The following is a 24,741-nucleotide window of genomic DNA, read 5'->3' as shown; positions in this document are numbered from 1 at the left end:
TTGAGCAGAAATCACTTTTATTGGGATGGTTTTAAGAAAAGGAAAAGAGACAAGGTCAAGAGCCAGACTGCTAGCAGATACCTGGGGGTGGCTGGACATCTCTGCCCCATGCTGTGCAGAGAGTGGGACCCTGGCCCACACGTCCACGCCACCCACTCCTCGAGACCGAGGTCGGCCCGGCTTCAGTGCACCTTCTTGAACACTTGCTTGCAGACCACACCCTGCACTCTCATCTCCTGAAACAAAAACAGATGCTGGTTGTTGGCCAGAGCAAGGTCACGCTTGGGGCTCAGTACATCCAGGGGCAGAAATTTTAAAAATACTCAGTGGCTGCCATTTTCCCCAAGAGTTGGTTTGAATTAACCAATTCCTTGGAAAGTCGGCTGAACTGGATCAGTGGAGATCAGGCTACCGCCCGTAAACGGAACTGGCTGGGAAACAGATGTGGTTCAGACCTGACCGATGGGATTGACCCTCTGATGCACTCACTGCCTCCTGAGGGGGCCAAAAGGCTCTAAGAACCTTGGGCCTAACTCAGAACAGAGTCTGTGGCCAGCCTTGGAAGAAATCAGGCCCAGGCTCATGGCTCAAATCCCCCGCCGCCAAGGGGCTTCAATAGGTGGCAAACTAGTGCAGTGGTTCCAAGCTTTAGTTGCACGTTGGAGTTAGCTGGGGAGTTGGAAAAATGCCTGGGCCCAGGTGAGACAAGCTGTATCGGTATCTCAGTAAGTAGAGCACTGGAGTTGCTCTTATTAAAAGCTCCTGGGTAGTACTGAAATATAGTCAAGAAAAGCCCTGCCCTGCCTAAGGGCAGCCCCTGCTGATTGCTCTCAGGGAGAATGGCAGCGCAGTGTTGCACACCTTCCAAGGTGTTTTTTTAGAGAGAGAGAAACACTGATTTGTTATTCCACTTATTTAGGTATTCATTGGTTGATTCATGTATGTGCCCAACCGGGAGTCGAATGTGCAACCTTGGACATTGGGATCATGCTCTACCGACTGAACTACCAGGCCAGGGCCTCAACGTGTATTTTTTTGAAGGAGGATAGAAGGATAGATAGAAATCAGAATATTTATATGACATCTCTTGATTTTTAAATTGTTGGCTGAAGGAGTTTAAAGCCCACTGATGGCCAAATAGAAGAGGCCTGTGGCCCCCAGTTTGTCACAGAACCACAGGACTACTGAGCTAAAAAGGCCCGTGGAGATTATATAACCTTCCTCATTTCTCTGCAGTGAGGAAGCAGAAGCCCAGGGCCAAGGTCAGGCACTGCAGCCTAGGCTCTCTGTATCGTCCTCAGCTGCCTCTGAAAATACTGCCCTGTGCCTCTTCCCCCGCACACATCTTGCAGACCCTCATTTTTGCAGAACCCCTATGTGGTAGGACATTTTGCAGATGACGCTGAGGGAAGAAAGGTATCTACTCAAAGGCACCCAGTGAGTCAGGACTAGAACCCAGGTCCCTGGGTCATGCTCCTTTCTTAGAAGGAAGATACTTGGGGATTCCGGGGCGACAGAAAGAGCGATGAGAGGTCTCCTCTCAGAGGACACATGTTAGTTCAGCTCTCCAAGTGCTAAGGCCCCGACTCTGGATTTGTCTGTGCTTTTCCCAGACAATGCATGGAGTAGACATGGCTTTGTCCAGGGGGCCCAGGCTGGAGGACAGGGTGAGGGGGCCCACACCTGAGCTGAGAAAGGTTTCTCCTCTCCCGACCTAGATTGTTACGATCATGCCTTAGAGAAGCTTAGAGAATTCTAGGTTCATGTCTGCCACAATTTGGCAGGGTCAGAGGCAGCTGTAACAGCGGGCGCACTGGGTGCGCCCCGGGGCCCCGAATTCTGAAGGGCCCCGCAAAACTCCAAATTTACACTTTTTTCTAATGTAAGGGGTCCAGTATTCTGCCCCCGGGGCCTCAACCGACCTTAATCTGCCTCTGGGCATGGTGGAAATAGACTTCATTTGGGAGTAAATTTAGTTTTGCCACTTCCTAGCTGTGTCACTTGGATGGGAGCCTCCACGTGCTCGCCCTGAAAACACCAGTGCTTGGCCCAGAGGGTTGCCCAGAGGATAGAAACGGGGAGGGAAAGCGAAAGGGCCCACCCCCTCCCTCTGAGTGGCAGGTGGCTCAGCCTATACCTAGAACACACATTGCTCAGCATCTTCGCCAGGCCCTGGGAACAGAAACTTCAGAGCAGAACCAAGGTTCATTGGGACCTCAACCGTGACCAGGGCCTCTCGGGTGCAGCCTGGCCCGGCCGACACCCTCCCCAGGAACCTACCAGGTGCAGTTCGTCACCCTCAATCCACTGGGTCCAGCCGCGTCCCTCCTTCTCACCCTTCTGCACACACTCGAGCTTGTCCCCGTCCCAGCTCACGGTGGTCTGCCAAACAAAGACACAGTTTATGACAGTCTTGAGCAAGCATCCCCTGGGGGCTGGAGGAAGGGAAGCGGCACCCTTGATAGAGATATCCAGTCAAGTTCCTTATAGAAAATTTGCAGCCTGATAGTCCCTGTCCATCATGTGCTCTTATTAAAATGTGCAAATCAGTTTTAAGAGTACAAAATCCTTAATAAATTTCATTTAAAAGGGTGATTAGAAGAGAAAATGTCACTGGGATGGGGCTGTCAGTGCAAAGGCTGAGAACGGGACAGGGAAGGGGGAGGGGCTTCCGAGGGCTGAGTGCACACCAGGTGCAGGCACCTGAGGGCTGCTGTCCTGTACAGACTCCCCTGCCCATCTCCAGAATTCATTCATTCATCCGTCCACTCATTTGTTCGTTTGCAAGGTCCTGAGACACCAAAAAGACCACACTGTTGCCTTTAAAGAGCTGTTCATCTCATGCAGAATGAGCTCAGATATAAATAACCAACCGAGGAACAACGGCAGCACCTCCTGGCGCTCCCTGTGCGTCTCTGGACCCTCCTGACTGTCCACTCGGAGCACGGATTAGCATCTCCACTTCACAGACTTGCCAAGTTCATCCAGATGGTCAATGGCAGAGCCAGTTTGGAACACAGACCTGCGGGGCTCCGAAGCCTCCCTCCCCACTGAGCTTCCCTGCTTCCCTAAGTGGCCCAGGGTGACCAGTTACAGACCATGGCAGCAGGAATCCAGATGAGAGCCAGGGAAGGAGAAGCTCGGAGGAGGAGGCCCAGGGCTGGGCCTTGGAGGGTGAAGAACGGAGCTGAAGCAGAGCACAGGAGGTGCTGGGCAGAGGGGCGCTTGAGGGAGCTCCCTGAGACGAAAGCACAGAGATGAGACAGCACAGCCACGCCGAGGAAGCTCCGTGGGAGGGGACCAGGGAACTGGAGGGCAAAGAGGAAGCCCCCTGCCGTGTCAGTGCTCGCTACCATGCCCACCCACCACCTTTGAGCCTCCACATCTTCCCTGAGCTCTGGCTGCCCTGCCAGGCGATGGGTGCGCTCAAGGGGAGACAGATACTGGGGGGAGGCCCAGCCTGGGCCAGTGGCAGCCATCAGTCTTACTGGAGCGGCAAAGGGTCCACCCAGAAATAAGGAGCTCAGAGTGTTGGAATTTAGAAATGAGACCGTCCCGGAGCTCATGGTCTGGGCTGGGACCTGTGTGTCGGTACAGTGGGCATCTACACTACTTGCAGCTACCCCCTCCTTCTGAACAGCCTGCTTCCCCACCGTAGCAGTTAGAACTCCATCTGCCCCTTGGTCACTGTGTGGCTGAGCAAGTCCCTTCTCTGGGATCCAGTGTTCCCATCTGTCATAGGAGAGGGGTGGGCCATAGGCCATTAACTCAGAGGCCCTGGCTTTAGAGGTAAGGTTCTAGGATTTTTGTGTTCCCAGCCTTGCTCAGCTGAGTCAGGACAGTCAACAACAGCCTGATAAGGATTAAAGAGAAGGAGAAATCAGGGAAATGGGTGTGGGGTGAGTGTGGCCACTCCCTATAGGAAGACCACCTTCTCCTGCCGCCCAAACCATCTCTTTCCTGGGCTTCTTGATCACTACTGCCCTCTGCTGTTGGGATGACTCCTGCAAGGAGACACATGCACAAGGGCGCCAGGTGGTGCCAGCTGTGTTCCCTCAGGGGTATGAGGCATGGGAGGACTTGGGGTGGCAGCGACTCTTCTCCCCACAGAGCTCATTTAGGGCGCATGTCCAGCCCCAAGTCAGAGAGAAGGTCCCACCTCCAAGTCAGAACATAATGAAGTTAACATCTGACAAGGTGTGTCATGGGTAATGACCATTAATGACTTCAAGTCAAAAGACAAATTGTCCATTCGCTGGGTGCCTTGTCCATGCCAGGCCCATGGAAGGAAGAGAGGAATGAGAAATCAGACAGTTCTTGGTTTCAAGGAGCTCCTCAGAGCCCTTGGCTCTGTAATCAACAGAGCTTCTCTTCATGTTTATCCAGAGTCTGCATACTGAGGGCTCCAGGCTCAAGCAGAGACCAACAGAGGATCACTGGTTCTCAGCTACGCTATACACACTTCTGCCTCTACTGGAAATATGAGAGTCAGTGAGCATCTTCACACCCTTTATACCAGAAAGCACAGGAAATGCTTAAAAAAGAACACAGAAATGAGAAGAATACCTGTAATCTTGCTTTTTCAAAGATAAAGACTCTAACATTTTGGTGTATTTTTGCCTACTCATTTTTTCTATTGATAAACATATATATTTCTGGTTTTTTTATTTACTTTTTTATATTTTATTTATTAATTTTTATTAGAGAGAGAGGGGGGAGAGAGAGAGAGAGGGAGAGATAGAGAGAGAACAGGGGAGGAGCAGGAAGCATCAACTCCCATATGTGCCTTGACCAGGCAAGCCCAGGGTTTTGAACTGGTGACCTCAGCATTCCAGGTCGATGCTTTATCCACTGCGCCACCACAGGTCAGGCCTATATTTCTGTTTTTTAAAATTAGGTTCGCATCATTTGTGGTTTCGTACCCTAGTTTCTTCATTTAATAGAAGCAATCACTTCAACACATTTTCTCCATAAGCATTATTTTAATTGTTACACAATATTCAGGAAATGGCTACATTGTTTGTGAGGACCAGCACAAAATAAAAACGATGGGCTTCTTTTTAAAAAATGATTAAGCGCCTTGACCAGATACCTTGGTTGGTTAGAGCTTTGTTCAGATGTGCCAAGGTTGTGGGTTCGATCCCCAGTCAGGGCACATACAAGAACAGATTGATGTTTCTGCCTGTCTTTCTTTCTCTTTCTCTCTCTCTCTCTCTCTCTCTCTTCCCCTCTCTCTAAAATCAATCAATAAATTTTAAAAAATTATTAAAAAATTTAAGGCAGTGAAAACCAGAGCATTAAACCAAGTGCAGGGCCCTTCTGAGTCTTTGGAAGCGCTTGAATGCTGAGGGCATGTCCTCTCAGAAGTCCTACCCCTTGGAACCAAACTGGTGTACTTTAGGAAGTCCAGGCTAGACCACTGAAGAGAAAGGCCATGTGGAAAAGCCCTGGAGGACAAGAAAGAGAAGTTACTGCAGAAGAACTGAGTCCCCAGCTGAGCCTTTGGCTGAATGCAGTCACATGGGGCTGAAGAGCTGTCCTATGAATCCATGGGATCATGAGAATAAACAGTTGTTGCTTTAAGTTATTAAGTTTGGGGGTGGTTGTTGTGTGGTGTTCAGGCACCTGAAAAGCCTACTTTACGAGGTTGTGCTGAGGATGAGAGAAAAATACATCAAATGCCTAGGGCTGGCATGTGAGGCTCAGATATGGATACATGGATATGAATGGGGTTTGCTTGCTGAATTGAACAATAACTAGTCTTCTTTTCTTTTTTTTTTAAGTTGGAGATAAATGAAGAACTGACGGACATGCTATTTATCATGGCTAAATGCTTCGGAAGCTCCTCCCTTCCTGGAGACACCGCTCCAAACAGAAGACCTTGCAGGGCTGCCTGCTGAGCTGGTTGCCAAGGAGCACCGCTCTGTTCGTGTCCCTTCCTGTAAAATTTAATTAGTCTTTGTTGAAGCAGAGGATCTATTTGGAGACTTCCCTCTGATAGTTCTGATGGCTCCAGAAAGGTGATTTAGTTCTCCTACCCTGCTGTCCCACATTCACCTGTGGTGGGCTGGGATTTTTCTTTTTAAGCTTTGTACCCTGTGGCAACAAACTAGCCATTGCCCAGAGAATCAGATTTGTCCTAAGAATAGAAAAGGGGGTGGGGATTCAGGGAGAAGGACAAACATCCAAAACAACTGAAAGGAAGAAAGAAAGAAGCAATGTTGCAAGGGTAATGGGTAACAGTGGTCACTTGTTTTCTTATGACTCAGAACATAACTTCTGATAACAGCCTTTCCTGGGACTAAGAAGAGGTTACTCTGTGACCCTCGGCAGTAAGCAGCCAGCCACCTGCACTAGACCAGCAGCACTGAAGGCCCGCCAGGGTTTCAGCTTGTCCTGTGAATGCCAAATCTGGCAGGGTCCCTAAGATCTCATTCAATCTAGTTTTCTAGCTTGGCCTCTCACCACTGCTTATTCCATTGAATGGCGGAATTTCAGCCAAGAGGATGTTTCTGATGCTTTTCAGGTGGCACAGGGAGGCTGATGCTCTGGGGCTGAGGTGGACAGGGTACAAACCAAGGGATGGGCAGTGTTGCCTCCAGTGCCCCAGCCCCATTAGCTCTGGCACTTCACCTTGGAAATGAAATTCAGAAGAACCCAAGGACAGGGAGGAAGTACGACCATACTCAACTCCCCTCCTAACAGTAACTCTCACTGCATACACCACCTAAAGGTCTGCAAACGGACCGGAGCCCAGAACAGCTGGTTGTAAAGTGAAGCCAGTCTAACTTTTCTATTAAAAACTAATCATCTCCAATACTTTGGCCTTGTCAGCAGTTTTCCCAGAAAGACATGCACCAGCAGATGAATGAAGACAGCTTTGTCACTCTGACAAGGGACTGTCGCTTTAAAGCCGTTATCTAGCTGCCCTGACCACTTAGGAAGCCCAGCTGGCACTGCTGCATGGGGGCCAGTGACACAAAAACCTGCCTTTCACAGGCAGCCTGAGGAAGTATGTCCCAGGGAAGCCTCGAGGTCTCCTTGCCCCATGCAAGTGACCTGTACGAGGAGTGACAGGCCATTCCCAATAAATGGATCCACCTCTCAGCAGTGACCTGGCATGAACCACAACCAGTGGGATTCAAGTTGGCTTCGAGAATTTGTGCCATTAATTATAGTTCTCAAAGCCCAAAAACCCACTCCAGTGAATGGGACGTGGGAGATGACCAGTCATCCCTTGACACTCACCGCCCAGCTCTAGGAGGCCCTCTGCTATGGGCCACCTCCCTGAGGGCTGGGACTGAATCTTGTTGTCTCTGGTTCTAGAGCCAGGTCCTAAGAAGGCAGGTCTTACCCATGGTGATTCTGGCTGCAGAGGCCAGAGCCAGCATTGACCCACGTGTGCTTTTTAAGTTGGGGGAAAGGGGATTGAAAATCCATGATGTGAATCACTAGATGATGCAAATTGGCCATTCTTCGTGGAGTTTGATTTTAAAGTATGCTTCACCCTTTGAGGATTCCTGGGACAATAAGGCAGTCCTCAGCCTCTGTAGCTTGTGTTAAATATGTGAGCAGATGGGAAGGGCAAGGAGGGTACAGAGAACCTGCCAAATGCCTAGTACTGTGCTGGGACGGTTCCATGTTTCACTTGACCTTCAAGCTTTAGAGCTGTTAAAAATGAAACCTAGGCCCTGGCCGGTTGGCTCAGTGGTAGAGTGTTGGCCCAGCATGTGGAAGTCCCAGGTTTGATTCCCTGTCAGGGAACACAGGAGAAGCGCCCATCTGCCTCTCCACCCTTCCTCCTCTCCATCCTCTGTCTCTCTCTTCCCCTCCCGCAGCCAAGGCTCCATTGGAGCAAAGTTGGCCCAGGCACTGAGGATGGCTCCATGGCCTCTGCCTCAGGAGCTAGAATGGCTCCGGTTGCAACAGAGCAATGCCCTAGATGGGCAGAGCATCGCCCCCTGGTGAGCATGCCGGGTGGATCCCAGTAGGGCACATGTGGGAGTCTGTCTCTCTGCCTCCCTGCTTCTCATTTCAGAAAAATATAAAATAAAATAAAATAGAATAAAGCTTAGTTGAGTAAGCAGCCCAGGCCACCTGGGGATTAGGAGTTGAGCCATCACTACACCCAGTGCTCTCGGGCAGAGGCATCCGCTAGCCGCCTCCGAGGCCAGGCTGATGCCTAAGTGGATGAGCTGGCTCCACCTCTACTGATCCACTCCTAGGGGGCTGGCAATTATCTAAAATCAGCACATTCAGGGGAAAAGCCAATTCACTCTAAAAGCAGATTAAAACTAAATTAATAAGGCCTTAAAATGTGAACAAGTAATTAGGGACATAAAAGCTGTTAAAAGCAACTATTACAAACCAGTAAAGCCACAAAAAGGCCTTTGTGGGCACAGAAGAATACAGTTCTAAGACCATGAAGAAGCTTACAACAAATGATAACAAATTCTCAGGACAAACAAAATGATGAAATGTTAAGACTCATCTCGACGTGTCCTTTTTTAAATTCCTTAAGCATTTACAAAAAAGTACCCAGAATCAATTTAAATAAAAAAAAAACACTGTCAGAGAACTCAAGGCCCCATGAGGCCAAGGTTCTGGATGGAGAGGAGAGAAATGGAGCTGGAGATGGTCACGGGGCTCCTGTGGAACTGCACTCAGTCATTCTGGGACTGGCATTGGCGGTGGCCCTGAGGCTGAGCTAGATCCAAGCTCTGCCCGCGGCACAGACGGAGGGAGGGCAAACATATAAACTGACACGCACCCACCTGTGTTCTGTGCTGGGATGTGTGATGGGCACCCAACCCAGCCTGGGGTACTAGAGAAGGCATCCTGGTGGAAGGAAGAGGACCATTATCATTAGCACTGTCACCATCCTCATTCTAAAAACACTACTGAATACTCACTGTGTGCTAGGCAGGATATTAAACAGAACGTGGGTCATAGCAAGTTGACTCTTTAAACATCCTGGAGCAATTATGCTTCCCCTCATTTTATAGATGGGGAGACTGAGGCTTTAAGGTAATCCACCCAGAAAGTGGAGAGATGAGATTTGAGTATAGTAGCACTCTTGGCTACTGCGCTCTGCCGTTCCCTGATCTAGGCTGCCCTTTGAATTAGCAGTAGGACGTGCAGCACTGTTCCACGCAGGGAAACAACATTCAGCAACTGTGGGTTCCACACCTGCACAATAGCGTCCGGCACTGTAAACAGAGGCAGGTGAGGCCAAGACCCTGCTCTCAAGAGCTCACACACTACTGGAGAAGAAGACAAGCAGAGAGAGAATTCCAACAGGACAGGAAGTGCTGGCTCGCGGCAGGTGACGGTAGTTGTGCAAGGGGGAAGGTATGTCATCAGCTTCTGAAGTGGGGCAGAGGTCCAGCAAGGAAGCGTTCCTGGAGGGAGTCATACTGGAAGGAATGCTGGAACTGACACCAAAAAACACCAAGAATATTCAGTTAAAAAGTAAAAACTGGGCCCTGGCCGGTTGGCTCAGCGGTAGAGCGTCGGCCTGGTGTGCAGGGGACCCGGGTTCGATTCCCGGCCAGGGCACATAGAAGAGGCACCCATTTGCTTCTCCACCCCCCCTCCTTCCTCTCTGTCTCTCTCTTCCCCTCCCGCAGCCAAGGCTCCATTGGAGCAAAGATGGCCCGGGCGCTGGGGATGGCTCCTTGGCCTCTGCCCCAGGCGCTAGAGTGGCTCTGGTGGCAGCAGAGCGACGCCCCGGAGGGGCAGAGCATCACCCCCTGGTGGGCAGAGCTTCGCCCCTGGTGGGCGTGCTGGGTGGATCCCGGTCGGGCGCATGCGGGAGTCTGTCTGACTGTCTCTCCCCGTTTCCAGCTTCAGAAAAAAGTAAAAACTGGAAAAGAGGCATGACGGACTCCCCGGAAGAGGGAACAGCCTGGAGAGATGCAGGGAGGTCAGGGGCTACATGAGGGAGGCTTCTAAACGGGCTTGGCCTGGCTGGACTGTTGGCATGACCCTCCTCATGGAGCCTGATCCTGTTCCTCCAACTCGTGGACTTACTGCAGAGACCACTCATGGTCTTCCTTTTTCCTCAAATTCACTTCTCCGTGGCTCCAACCAGCCTAACCTGTGCCATGGACAATCCAGATGTTTGCTTATCCGGCAGGCAGCACTGGCTCTGCTACTCAGGCCAGTGCGAGGATTATTAGGTCTGTCCGAAGGTGGGGCAGATGGGTAAGGGAGGGGCTGTCCAGCCAGAGAGTGCTCAGAGGGGTTCTGGAGGGCAGAGGCTACCCTCCACTTTTTATCTTTCAAGGAGAACAGAAACAAACAGCTCCCAGGAGATAAGAGATGCTAGCCCCATAACCAGTAACCAAGGGAGAGTGAGCAGGTCAGGAGCTCTTGATGGAGAGCTCCCTGGGGTCTGAGATCCTTTTAGTCACAGCAGGATACCAGCCCCCACCTTAGAATCTACTAGGAGAAAATGCACATTACCATTCACTGAGTGAATAAGTGAATGAATGAATGGCAGGAAAACATTCTAGGGGTACTCTTGTAATTTTTCAGACAATGAGCACCCATATGTTTTTTTTAGACAAACTATCCCAGGCAACGTGGCTGTTTATTCTTCCATAGATTATTAGCCTTATAAAATTGGGTTAGCCACTGGAGTGGCAAAGGCCCCAGTTTTCTTGGGCCTGTAGCACTTGGTCATCATGCCCCTGGGCACACAGCCAGTAAGAGTACCAGTCATGGCTTAAAGCCCCTTCTGCTGGACTTGGAACCCACAGCTGCCCTATGTTCCCACATGACTATCTTGCTGTCACGGATGCCGTCACTATGGATGGATGCTGTCAGTCACTATGGAACAGCACCCGCCTGGCAGGTGAGCTTGGGTCTGGCCCAGCCACCAGAGAGCAGTTCTCCTTCCTGTGCTAGCCATTCAGGAGAGACCCACCAACAGCCTTGGGTAGAGGCAGGCCTGAGCTCCAATCCCTGCCCTCCTCTTTCTAGTGCATGACCCCAAGCAATTTACTCCACATCCTGAGCCTCCATTTCTTCATCTGCAAAATGGGCTAAAGAGTTTGCCACAGGCCAGAGCTACAGGAGAAAATGAAACAAGGGGCCGCAAGGACCTATTTCAGTGTGGGACACATAAAACACTTGCTAGGTGGTAGATGCCCTCTGCCCTTGACCTTGCCCAGCCTATGTGTTCAGGTGTGGAGGGGCACACGCCCTTTCAGGCCTGCCTCCACCCAGTGACCCGGCTAGCTTTTCCCCGGATGGCTGGGTGTCCCTTCACATGTCACCACCCCCAGGATTTGTCTTTCAGAGGACATGCTTTACAAGGTGAGCGGATATTAACAACTCATATTGCTAGAGCAGTTGAGTGCAGACTTTCTTTCATCTATCCCTTACCAGGGAGTAGATATCCTTTATAATTATCCCTATTTCACAGACAAATAAAGGCACAGAGAGGTGAAGTCACTGGCTTAAGGGTGGTGTATTTTAAATGGCAGAGATGGAATTCTAAAGATGACAGTCTCGTTCCAGAGCTACACTGGTTACAAACCAGCCAGACTGCCAGACCCGGCCTCAGAGGGGGCTGCGCTGTGGACAAGGATCGGGTGCCCTCAGCCCTTGAAGCTGGGGTTCTTGGCCAGCAAAGTAGTCTCCACTGTCGGGCAGAATGGCACGTAAACCAGATGTCACTCCCCTGCCCCTGACAGTTCCATCCCACAACACTACTACTTCATGGGGGACACTGCATTTGAGATTTCAAGCATTTCACAGAGAAGTTAACCCAGAGCTTTGAGCCCTTAACAGCACAATGATCTCATCTGCTCTGGTAACAATCTAGAGTCAGACCACCCGGATCTAAACCATGTTCCGCCAGCCACCTCATCTCAGAGGAGATACCTGTTCTGCCTTTTCTTCATTTATAATATAGGAAGAATTCCGGCATCTTCACCAGGGAATTGTGAGGATTAAAGGATGAATGGACAGAAAGTGCTCAGAATTCTTAGCACATGGGAAATAACGGACAAACTTAGCTATTATTAAATGGCAAGTGGATCGTGCAGTGATAGGGCAATGGCTAGCATTTATATTGTTTGAAGGTTGGCTATTTTTACTTAATACTCATTTGACAAACACATTGGAGCCCACTGTGCTGGGCACTGAAGATACAAAGGTGTGATCCCGCTGCCATTGACAAGTGTCACAGGTACCCTAGGAGCAGCACCTGCAGAGAGAAGCAGTGAGGCAGAAGGCAGAGATGAGGTGGGTTGGTGAGTCAGGACAAGATCGATGGAGCAGTTAAGCCTGGACTGGTCTCAACCAAAGAGAAGTTATCCTCCTGGGGGAAGAGACAGGGGCCTTATCCCAGGGAAGTGAGCATGGCAAGTGAAAGCTCCTGCAAAGGGTGAGATGGGAGCAAGTGTAAGGTGTGAGGTAGGGAATGGGGCTGAAGAGGCTGGTGTGGACCATGTTTTTTTTTTGTCTGGTTGGGTTTTTTTTTTGTATTTTTCCGAAGCTGGAAATGGGGAGGCAGTCAGACAGACTCCCGCAGGCACCCAACCGGGATACATCCGGCATGCCCACCAGGGGGCGATGCTCTGCCCACCAGGGGGCGATGCTCTGCCCCTCCGGGGCGTCGCTCTGTTGCAACCAGTCATTCTAGCGCCTGAGGCAGAGGTCATGGAGCCTTCCCCAGCGCCCCGGCAAACTTTGCTCCAGTGGAGCCTTGGCTGCGGGAGGGGAAGAGAGAGACAGAGAGGAAGGAGGGGGGAGGGGTGGAGGAGCAGATGGGCGCTTCTCCTGTGTGCCCTGGCTAGGAATCGAACCCAGGACTCCTGCATGCCAGGCTGACGCTCTACCACTGAGCCAACTGGCCAGGGCCTGGACCATGTTTTGAAGAGCTCGAGGCACTGGAGAAGCTTCTGGGGGTCTTGAGGTTAGAGTAGCATGATCAGATTCCCTTTTTTTTTTTTTTTTTAACAGAGGCAGAGATAGACAGGGACAGACAGACAGGAACGGAGAGAGATGAGAAGCATCAATCATCAGTTTCTCGTTGCGCGTTGCGACTTCTTAGTTGTTCATTGATTGCTTTCTCACATGTGCCTTGACCGTGGGCCTTCAGCAGAACGAGTAACCCCCTGCTGGAGCCAGCGACCTTGGGTCCAAGCTGGAGAGCTCTTTGCTCAAGCCAAATGAGCCCACGCTCAAGCTGGCGACCTCGGGGTCTCGAACCTGGGTCCTTCCGCATCCCAATCCGACACTCTATCTACTGCGCCACCACCTGGTCAGGCCAGATTCCCTTTTTAGAGTGAGAAAACGGGGCTGCAGTGTTGAACACTGTAGAAGGGAGATCAATGTGAAGATACTGCAGTCATTAAATGAAATAATCCATGGGAAGCGCTAAGCCTGGCACACAGTGAGCACAAGCGATGCTAATTGTTATTATTACTACAGGCAAGAGACAGGCAGATGCTAAGCAGCAGAACCTATGGAACTGGTTGACTGATTGCCCACAAACGCTTTTCATATATCTTCACAGTGATCATTTACGTGACTACGTGGTGGTCTACAGAATTAAAACGCCAGTCACTGTAATCACCGTGGTTAGGAACACCTGCAGGAGGCAGTCTCTTCTGTAAATCATACAGAGCAGGAGTCAGAGAGACCTGAAGGAGGATCACCAGTAGTGTGCTGGGGGCAGCCCCTTTAGGTCCCTGTCTCTGAAACAGGACAGCAGCGCCCCCTCTAGGACTGCCGGAGGATTACATGATATAGGGAGAGTGCTAGGGCAGTGGCTGCCACAGAGTAGCCCTCACACGGTGGCTATGCTTCTCTGGGTCACTGGGGATAGGACAGCCACAGGTACCTTCCTACGGCTAGATACAGTTTCTTTTTTCTTTTAAATGATTTCCCTGGAATATAATCCCATACGTGGGATCTCTGAGTCAAAGAGTAAGATGACTTTTCTGACTCATCGCACACTGCAAGATGGGATCCTCCCCCCATTTTCCGAGTGCAGGGCCAGTCTGTTGCGAGGCTGGCAAAGGTGGGTCCTGCAGCCTGGGTTCCCTATATCCCGAACTCCTCCCTCATGCCCACCTTGTTTATGCAGTTCCTCCCCTGCTGTCCTCAGACCGCAGCCAGGGAAGAAGGGGGAAGGCAGGAGGGAAGGGGAGACTCTTTAACATCCAGCTATTAAGGACAGCTAGCTAGCACTCTAAGATTTGCTTATTAAAGAAGTCTTTAATAGGGAAGTTTTTGGTTAGTTAACTAAAACAAATGTGCTCTAATGGAGGCAATTAGGCAGCATAACAGAGACCTGGGGTTCCCCTTTGGAGGACAGGGATGTGTATGTGTGTGTGTATGAACACAAACTCTAGCACAACTTAATTTATACAACAGAGACAGCAGTACAAAGGCTTCCCCAGAGGAAGCTATTGTGAACCAGTGTGGTCCTTGCTCTCAGAGATTTCAACCAACTCCAAGTCAGATATGAAAAAACCCCAATCACATTGGAATGTCTGCAGTGGGACCTGGGCTGCAGGGCTGGTTTGCAGAGACTTGACAGTTCTCTGCTTACAGACTCTGGACACCCGCAGGGGAGGGCGGAGGGGTTTCTTGCCCTACGTATCTCTTCTGGTTCCAGGCTCCAAGGAGCCAAGGGTCCCGGTTGACTGTCAGGGCCTAGGAATCCTTCGAGTCTGGGATGGTAAACCCCCAGCCTCGGGTGTCAGAAGGGCTCTGGCTTTTTGTTGCACACAGCACTGCGGCTTCATGAGGGACTGTCCCCGGTACTATCTCTATGGGCCTGAGAATTTGACTTGTACGCAGCAATCATGATGCCCATATTTTGCAGATATGAAAACAGGTATGTTGTGTCCAATCATGGAAGGTCACTCTTGTCCACATCTTCATTCTTTGTCAACACTGTCTACCTCCATGTCGTGATGAGGCTCACAGTAAGTGCCAGCCCTCAGCAGAGCTCTGTGGGAGGTCTTGTAACAGAGACTTGTATCTAATTAGAATCCTTTTTCTGCCACCAGCTGGCTGGGTGACCTTGAGTTACAAAGGTTCTTAACCTCTCCCAGCCTGAGTCTCATCTGTAAAGTGGGTATAATGTTATTTACAGAATAGCAGTTGTTGTGGGGATAAAATAAAAAGCTAAAATCATTATAGGCAAGGTACTTAGTAAGGATTGAATACATGTTTTTTCCCTTTGTTCCGGCCTAACAAAAAACAAAACCTAACAAACCAGTGTGATTCTTGAAAGCTACTTTGTGAATTTTATTTGGGTTGATCTAATTCTTTTACTAATCCTCAAAAGCATGCTGCTGACCCGATTTCAAAGGTCAGAGAACTTTAGCTAAGACATGAAAGAGACTCCGTGTTTCCATCCTGGAAACGCTCCAGCCGAATGCAGGGGGCCTGATCCGGGCAGAGGCGGCTCCTAGAGGCTGCCAGACCTGATGGCACACTCCCAGCTCTACAGCCCAGGGAGTTGTTTCTGCCACTGGCATTGTGCTTTTTAAAAATAAGAATAAAAAAAAAATCTCTTTAATGAGTCAAGAACAGGATCAAGAAAACTGGCAAGAATTTACACCAAAGTGTGAACAGTAGTTTGGTGGATTTTATGTATACCACATATAATTGGATGGATGGATGAATAGATGATGGACAGATGGAAATAAGAAAGTCAGAGAGGTAAGGGAAGGAAACAGAGATGGTTAAAAGGGACAGAATTCAGAAATCTGTAAGTGCTGATACAGAAAGATGCCCAAGAAATATCAATGAGTGAAAAAAATAATATGCAGAGAAATGGGTCTTTCTTTTGCCCTTTCCCTCTTCTTTCCTTCCTTCTTTCTTCCTCCCTTCCTTCCTTCCTGGCATTAGAGATATTGACTAATTATCTGATCAATAGACAGAGGAAGATTTCCAGACAGATCCACCAGAAACAGTAACAAGAACAACCTCTGGGGAGTGGGAATCAGGCCAAGAGAGGGAAGGGGTCCTTTCCCTTTCAGCTGACTCTCTTCTGTGCTATTCGAATTTTTTTCCTTTTCAGTAAAAACAAAGAGCCCCACAGAGGGGCGGAGGTCTAGAAGCAGGAGGCAGGCTCTGAGGAAGGGGTCATCCTGAGTTCAGAGCTGCAGATGAAGGCAGGGTCTCTCAGCCAGGGGCAGAGGCGCCAGACTCCTGCATGAACAAAACCACCTCCTCCAGGGAAAACCTGACTGGGTGTCCATGGTGGGATGACAAATGGCCCTTCTACCACCACCACGCAGAGCCAGGCTGGCTGTGATTCCTGGCTGAGACTCAGTCTTCTCCCACAAAAGCTGCTCATTCCGGTAGTGGGGGGCGGGGAGTTGGGAACAAAGAACCCAGTCATTAATCATTCCGAGGAATTCCCTGGCCCCGGAGTGGGGAACACTATTTGAAGTTGAGGAGCACCTTCCTTTTTCAAGGGTCCCCCACTCTGCCAAAGCCTATAACTGCGAGGTTCAATAAATGATAATAGTTTCAAGCTGGGCTGGAGATTTCATCTCAATGGATTAAGGTATACAAGAGACAACAGAGAAAAACTGGGTCTAGTCTATACATTTCCACCAAAATGATAGCCTCTCTCGCTTGCTGGCCATGTAAAAGCTGACTAGAACAGACTGAAAATGAGAGCTGAGGGACCCTGGGCTACACAGACCTCAGTCCCTCCAGGCCTCTGCCTGCGCAGAGACTGCAGAGCCATTTCTGCTGGTTCCGGGCACCGACTGTCGTGTCTACAGGCGTCAGACGACGGACTAAACCAGTCAGCGGCCGTGGCTATCTACACCTGGACTAACCCAGTCAGCGGCCATAGCTCTCTACACCTGGACTAACCCAGTCAGCGGCCGTGGCTCTCTACACCTGGACTAACCCAGTCAGCGGCCGTGGCTCTCTACACCTGGACTAACCCAGTCAGCGGCCGTGGCTCTCTACACCTGGACTAACCCAGTCAGCGGCCATAGCTCTCTACACCTGGACTAACCCAGTCAGCGGCCGTGGCTCTCTACACCTGGACTAACCCAGTCAGCAGCCATAGCTCTCTACACCTGGACTAAACCAGTCAGCGGCCATAGCTCTCTACACCTGGACTAACCCAGTCAGCGGCCATAGCTCTCTACACCTGGACTAACCCAGTCGGCGGCCGTGGCTCTCTACACCTGGACTAACCCAGTCGGCGGCCGTGGCTCTCTACACCTGGACTAACCCAGTCAGCGGCCGTGGCTCTCTACACCTGGACTAACCCAGTCAGCGGCCATAGCTCTCTACACCTGGACTAACCCAGTCAGCGGCCATAGCTCTCTACACCTGGACTAACCCAGTCAGCGGCCGTGGCTCTCTACACCTGGACTAACCCAGTCAGCGGCCATAGCTCTCTACACCTGGACTAAACCAGTCAGCGGCCGTGGCTCTCTACACCTGGACTAACCCAGTCAGCGGCCATGGCTCTCTACACCTGGACTAACCCAGTCGGCGGCCGTGGCTCTCTACACCTGGACTAACCCAGTCAGCGGCCGTGGCTCTCTACACCTGGACTAACCCAGTCAGCGGCCATGGCTCTCTACACCTGGACTAACCCAGTCAGCGGCCGTGGCTCTCTACACCTGGACTAACCCAGTCAGCGGCCGTGGCTCTCTACACCTGGACTAACCCAGTCAGCGGCCGTGGCTCTCTACACCTGGACTAACCCAGTCAGCGGCCATGGCTCTCTACACCTGGACTAACCCAGTCAGCGGCCGTGGCTCTCTACACCTGGACTAACCCAGTCAGCGGCCGTGGCTCTCTACACCTGGACTAACCCAGTCAGCGGCCGTGGCTCTCTACACCTGGACTAACCCAGTCAGCGGCCGTGGCTCTCTACACCTGGACTAACCCAGTCAGCGGCCGTGGCTCTCTACACCTGGTTTTAGAGAGACCCAGGCACAGAGACGGTTCTTGACTCCAAAGCAGTCGTGGAAAGCCTTAGTTGCATTAGTACCACCTGGCGGTGTGCTGAAACTCAGATGGCTGGCCAGCGCTGTGGCCGGAGAATCTGTGTCTCTAACATTCCTGTGGTGTTGCTGCTGCTAGCCGCTGCTCAGGAACCCACAGTGCCACCATGGCGACGGCCAGCTGAGCCTCGACTCCAAGTAACAGGGTGGGCTGAGCAGACAGCCTGCGGTAAACGGGAGAAGGTCCCATCTAAAGGGAGCAACTGGGACAGTGTCCCAGGGAGCCACACGGCACGAAATAATCAGGCACCCAGCATTTTTAGCATCTTGATTTCTTTTTTTTAGGTAAAAACAGCCAGAAATATGGACTTTTTGCTATGAAATCTTACACTCTTTGGCAATCACTGACAATTGGCTCTGAAGTTTTTCAAACATTGTGCAGGCCAAACATGACACATCTGCAGGCCAGATTTCAGCCTCTGGCTGGGGACTTATCTGTGTTCCCATGGAAAAGAGGCCGGGTTGGGACCTCTGAGCCAGGAAGCCTCAGAGGGGAGTGTCAGCCTGACCACGCCTCTCTCAGCAAGAGCTCCCTGAGGCTTGTCCAGGCCACAGCTGGGCTCCCTAGCAGGTCCCCATCACTCCTCTCCTCTGGCCACATGCTCCACTCCAGCCACACCCAAGTCTTCCAGACTGCATCTCTCTGACCACCCAAAACCTCCTCCCAACCAGGCCCTTCCTGACCTCTGGCCTTTCGATGCCTGTTCCCTCTGCCTGGAATGCTTTAATCCTTCCGCACATCTTCCCTAACTCTTGTCCTTCAAGGCCCCACTCAGCTGTGATCTCCTCCGAGGAGCCTTCCGTGAACACTGCTCCCCCAACCCCCAGCCCTTTGTGCCTGGCCCACTGTGTTTCCATCACAACACTGGGCTGTAATGGCCTGAAGATGCAGCTGTCTCCTCCACTGGCCTGGCTGCTCCAGGAGGACTTGCTGACTCTGTCCCCACACTGAGCCCAGGGCCTGGTGTGGGGACAGATCTGAAATAGCCTTTACCAAGTGTTGTTCTCTTGGCCTTGACCTTCCTCTCATCCCCTTCCTGTTTGCCTGGCTCCTTCCTGCCTAACCTTCAAGCCACAGCACAGACTCTACTTCCTGTGGGAACTTCCCCTGACCTCCCAGGCCCAGGAGGGGGGGTCCTCTCTGTCTGTCCTTCCTCCATGGCACACTATCAAAGTATGACCGGCTGCTTTGGTCTGTCTCCCCACCACCCTGAACTCTGTGAGGGGTGGACTCTCATGTGACTCATCTCAGTGACACAGGGGCTGCAAAGACAGAACAAGCACCTCAAACTGCTTGTAGGACCAAGACAGGAATAAACAAAACATGAGTGACTGATCCCAGGTGAGATGGAATTGCACTGTAAGACGGCGACAACAGACTGGCTCCTTCCCAGCTGCTGCTTCTGGCTGGTGGGTGCACCGCGTGTGGAGCAGAAGGGGCCACCACCTTGCTCAGGACCCCTGAGGGCCCAGAGGCCTCAGCCAGCATGGCACCTTGGTATGCAGCTCCCCTCCGTTAACCAGCCTCAGGCTGGACAGTTGCTGTAATTCTTTTATCCTAACCCTTCCGCAGCCACGCTCTCCACCATGGTCCACCATCTACCCGGGCAGCCATGGGGGCGAGGATGGGGCCAAAGGCCTGAGCAGTGGGGCTGTCCACCCTCCAATGGGCAATAGCAAGGTGAGTGAGTAGCCATCTACTAAGTCCTAGGACAGCAAAAGTGGCCCTGAGTGCTGCCCAAGTTCATCTAGTTTGCCCAGGAAAGTCTCCCTGATCTGCACACCTACCACTGTCCTACTGCTGGGTAAAGAAAAGAAGGCGGCAGTGTGTCTTTTCCTTTGTGTCCAAAACCCTCCCTTCCACCTCCTTTTCTTTTATAATCAAGTGCAGAAATGACCCTCTCCAGAACCCCTTCTGGGGCCCCCTCTGTGTGCTTCCCTTTGTCACCACTGATCTCACCGTGTTTGGACTGTGTGTGTTTCTACCACGAAAACTGTGAGTTCCTGAACATCAGGGATTGTGCCGCGCTGGGCGGCAGCCCTGTCCCAGGTGCAGGGACTACTAGCATGCCGGGACAGCGGGAGGGACAGTGCAGTGGTTAAGGGCAGGCACTGTGGCACTGACGGACCAAATTGGTATCTTCCCTCTACCATTTCCTTTGCTTCCCCAAGATCACAAACAAGAAGTACTGCTTCAGTTTTCTTCTCTGTAAAAGGCTGTGAAGATTGAATTAAAATAAAATGTGAACAGTACCTGGTTCATAGTAAGGACTTGATGACTATTAGCTAGGATTCCTAGGTGATCAGTAAATGTTTTACGTATTAATAGAGGGAGAAAAAGAGTGAAGATAATTAGCCAAGTACAAGCCATCACATTCCAGAGGTTGTGGGTGACCCAAAGTAGAGATGTTTTTTGTGTTCTGTGAGTACCCCAAGAGTGAGTGGGGGTGACTGTTCTTACAGTGCAATTCCAAACAGTGGGCCAGGGAGCAGATCTTGGGCAGTGGTCTGAAAGGCAGGGCCCCCAACTTCATGAAGGCAGACCTTTCCCACTGTGAGCCTCTGGGCAGATTAAGAGGCCTCGTGTCTTTTTAAAGGCACAACCTGACATGTCCCTACAACAACAGAGTTTTTACCACAACTGGCTTCTCCAAGGACACTCCCTGTCGGCTACCACCTTTCCGCCGACATTCCAAACAGCAGGTTCACACTCACTCCCGACCGCCTTCAGATGATTCAACCGATTCAACGTAAGGGATGAGTCCTCCAGGCCTGGGGCTCCTTGTTTCCACACACCAGCACCGCTCAATCAGTCCTAAGAAACCTCAGCCACCTGGTGTCTGCAAAGGCTGCCAGCAGAGAGCAGGAGCATGGGCTTCAAAGTCCGAAGACCTCGGGTTCAAATCTCATCTCTTGCAAGTCTCTTCCCTTGTGGAGCCTGTTATTGCACAATATGGGGTGACTAATCCCTCCCTCACCGGGCTGTGCACAGTTCAGGGCATACAGCGGACTCCCAGTAAACGATGGAAGGGGGAGGGCCTCATCAGTAAGCATAAGCTAGCCCTGCACCCGAGACTGCGAATGGGAGACCGGAGAACCCTGACCTCCCAGCAACCTCAGAATGTTGGTGGAGGCTGGGGCTGACCTTCTGGAGTTTGCAGTAACAGCACTAATTGGGGTCTCCCGGTCACCAGCTTCCCACACGGGGGGGGGGGGGGGCGGGTCTCCCTCCTCTCCCCTCTCCCCTTCCCATTACTGCATCCTCTGGCCTGAGCTACAGAAGAGCTGACCTTCCCAGTAGGTGTTGGCTGCAAGGTTCAGAGGAGGCTCAGCAGGCACAGTGGAAGACAGGTGGGAAAGGGGATGGTCATGAGCCAAAGCCCCGCTTGGGGACGGGAAGGGGCAGATCAGAAGGCTTCTGGCAAGGGTCACAGTGCCCCTTGCTTCCTTGAGTGGCTTCTATGCTAGGTCATATAGGAAGTTTACATTCCAGGAGGGCTCCTTGTGTTTTTTCTTTATTTCCTCCCTTCCTGCTCTCTCTTTCCTCCACCAGCCAGAGAACAGGCAACAAACATGCTTGGAATTCCAGGCCGGCCCCTCCCTAGTTGTGCAGCTCCAGGCATGTTACTTCATCTCTTAGAGGCTGTTTTCTCATCTGTTAAATGGGTGTACTCATACCTCTATCAAAGGTTGTTGGAAGGATTAGGTACACGACCCATTGTCTGGATACAGTAGAAACTAAACAGAGTTTTATAACTATAACCGTCTGGTATAGACGGAGGGGGATGCTGGATGAGTGGGTACTGCCTACTTTGGGGGCTGGGGTGCCAAGGTCCCTTGCTCCCTTCTCAAATGAATTAGCGCAGCATTTGGCCAGGCCCCATGGGCAGGAGATGCCCTGGTATAGGTAAATCCTCACCATGCACTTGCGGTCATCTATGCCGGTCAGATCCTCCTCAAACTCCTTTCCCACCTGGAAGTCCATGATGTAGTTCCTAAAAGTGCTCAGCGTGCGGATGATCATATGGTCTCCCTCCTGCACGATCTCTTTGTCTGGCTTCAGCAAGTTGGCGATTTTGCGCAGGGCCACATTGACATCTGCAGGGATGCCGGGACAGAGAGAGGCAAAGAGTTGGCTAAAATACTCAGAGAGCTGTTCGTAAGGTAGAGGGGCTTGCTCTCCCGGGAGAAACAGCTGCGGTTTCCTCTCGCTTGGGTTATCTCTGTGTACACCCAGTTTGTGCCTTTTTCTTTTTCTTTCTTTCCTTTTTTTTTTTTTTTTTGGCAACCAAGTTTCCGCCCTTATGCTTACTCTTTAAAAACAAAAACTAGGAAACCAAGCTCAGCTTTCTTAACAAAGTAATCCATGTCTAGAGCCAACTATTAGATATTTACCACCAATGAACCTTAACAACCCCCATCCTCCAATTCGAAGCCTGCTGGCCACCCTGGGAGCCCTGGCGGCAGACGCCCTTTCCGCGCATACTCTGGGGAGGAGCCCCCTCGTGCGGCTCGGAGGGGCCCCCCGGGCCGAGCTCGGCGAGCCGCGGCTTACCGAGCGCGCGCAAGTACTCCTCGAAATTCTCGTTGGCCAGCATCTTCCAGTACCCGGTGAAGTCGACCGGCATTTCGGGGGTCGACTGGGACCAGACGGCCACGGAGTGGGCGGGAGCAGCTCTCGGCTCTGCCGGGGCAGTGGCTGCAGACGCGACCCGGCTGGTGGGCGGCCCGGAACTGTGCACCCTCCAACGGGGCGGCGACAGCTGGATTCCGAGCGCGCACAAAGCCCGCAGGAGGCTCCATTGTAGCCGTCGCTCCTCCTTCCTTGGCGGGGGCGGGGGCGGGGATGTTGGAGGGCTAGGTTTGTCCCTGGCCGGCGGCCACCTTCCTTCAAACCGTCAATTCGCTTTTCTATGAAGGAAGAAATGGGGGCTGTGTGTGTGTGTGTGTGTGTGTGCGTGCGTGTGTGTGTGTGTGTGTATGTGTGTTGGTTTGTAAATTCTTTCAAAAGCCATGAACTTCTCACATTCGGCGGCCACTTGAGGGTTGGGAAACAGAAAGTCTCTCCAGTTCGCTGGAACCATTAAGGAAAGAAGCCACTTTATAGGCCTTTGTCTGAAGCCCCGTGCTGATGGCCAGGGTGGTGGGTGTCCAGTCAGAGTCAGGAAAGCTGGGCAGTTCAGCTCTGAGCGATAAAAGCGGGGCACTCTCCACATCCTCCCCCAAATAGAAGCAAGGCTGAGGTGGTTTTATGAGGTTGTTTTAAGGAAGTGTGGCTAAAAAGGCCCTCTGGGCAGTTCGGATCCACACGTTTAAGAACTACTGCTTTATGCAAATAAGCAATTATTAATATACAGCTGATTTTATTCTGACCCTGTCACCTAAAGGCAGCGCAGCACACCAGTGTTCTGAATTTCGCTTTTTTCACTTAATATATTCTGGAGACATTTCCATATCTGTACATAGGCAGTATCCTCATTCTTTTGCAGGACAGCCTATTGTTTATCTAGCTTATCCCTCATCTATTGACATTTGTATTGTTTCTCATCCTTTCTAATGAAGATCCTTGATCACATCTCATTTCCACCTGGGGATATGTCACAGTGCTTTAAAATCTCTTTCTTTGCCAACAAGATGACATCATCATGTGGGTTGACTTTTTGACCCTCTATTAAAGACTAAATATTGCTTTGACATTGCATTTTGCACAAATCATAGCCAAGGTGACAGCAGATACCCACCCCCCACCCCCAAGTTCTACAGTGGCTCCCTCCCACCAACCCCCACATCACAGTTAGTCTTTACACGGCATCTGGCTGGGTTAGGAAAGGATGCCTCTTCCTGATGGGAGGGGCAGCTTTATCCTCCAGGAGTGGCTTGGATTTCAGCCCCTTTTCCGCCTTACTCTACACTAGGGTGTCTCAACCTTGGCACTGTTGCCATTTTGGCATAATCCTTTGTTGGGGGTGAGTGGTGGTTGTGCTATGTATTGAAGGATGTTTAGCAGCATCCCTAGCTAGATTCCAGTGGTACTTCCCACAAAGATGTCTTTAGACCAGGGGTCCCCAAACTACGGCCAGCGGGCCGCATGCGGCCCCCTGAGGCCATTTATCCGGCCCCCGCCACACTTCCAGATGGGGCACCTCTTTCATTGGTGGTCAGTGAGAGGAGCATAGTTCCCATTGAAATACTGGTCAGTTTGTTGATTTAAATTTACTTGTTCTTTATTTTAACTATTGTATTTGTTCCCGTTTTGTTTTTTTACTTTAAAATAAAATATGTGCAGTGTGCACAGGGATTTGTTCATAGTTTTTTTTATAGTCCGGCCCTCCAACGGTCTGAGGGACAGTGAACTGGCCCCCTGTGTAAAAAGTTTGGGGGCCCCTGCTTTAGACAGTGTGAAATGCCCCGGGCAGGGTAGGAGGGGATGGATCCGATAGAGACCCACCATCTGACAGCTGTACCCCTTATCAGGCTTGTCTCCTATTTCTTCTCACCCGGCCCTGGGATGCTCATGCCATCAGTTGCTCACACAAGACCTGACCCTATGTCCCTCCCTCGCCAGCCCAGGGCTTATCTCAATGGGACAGCCCACCCTGGCCCTGCCCAGCCTGAAGAAACCCCTGTGGCTCAGGCAGGTGGCTGGGAGGGTCCCAGCCTGGGTTGGGTTTTCTAAGGCATCTAATCAGGACTAGCCATGGCCTCTGGTTGCCCTGTTGGCTTG

At 51.3% G+C, this 24,741-nt stretch overlaps 1 protein-coding gene across 1 annotated transcript; it reads right to left on the bottom strand.

Moving 5' to 3' along the window:
* RBP1 (retinol binding protein 1) lies at positions 1–22,824 on the bottom strand. Its single transcript, XM_066244618.1, is given in 5 exon segments — positions 1–236; positions 2,281–2,382; positions 21,937–22,115; positions 22,573–22,675; positions 22,677–22,824. Coding segments are annotated over 5 exon segments (582 nt in total). The 5' UTR covers positions 22,821–22,824; the 3' UTR covers positions 1–182.
* Between the last annotated feature and the right edge of the window lie 1,917 nt (positions 22,825–24,741).

The sequence above is a fragment of the Saccopteryx bilineata genome, chromosome 10 (assembly GCF_036850765.1).
Source record: "Saccopteryx bilineata isolate mSacBil1 chromosome 10, mSacBil1_pri_phased_curated, whole genome shotgun sequence".
Classification (NCBI taxonomy): domain Eukaryota; kingdom Metazoa; phylum Chordata; class Mammalia; order Chiroptera; family Emballonuridae; genus Saccopteryx; species Saccopteryx bilineata.
This window is presented reverse-complemented; position numbering and strand designations above follow the sequence as displayed.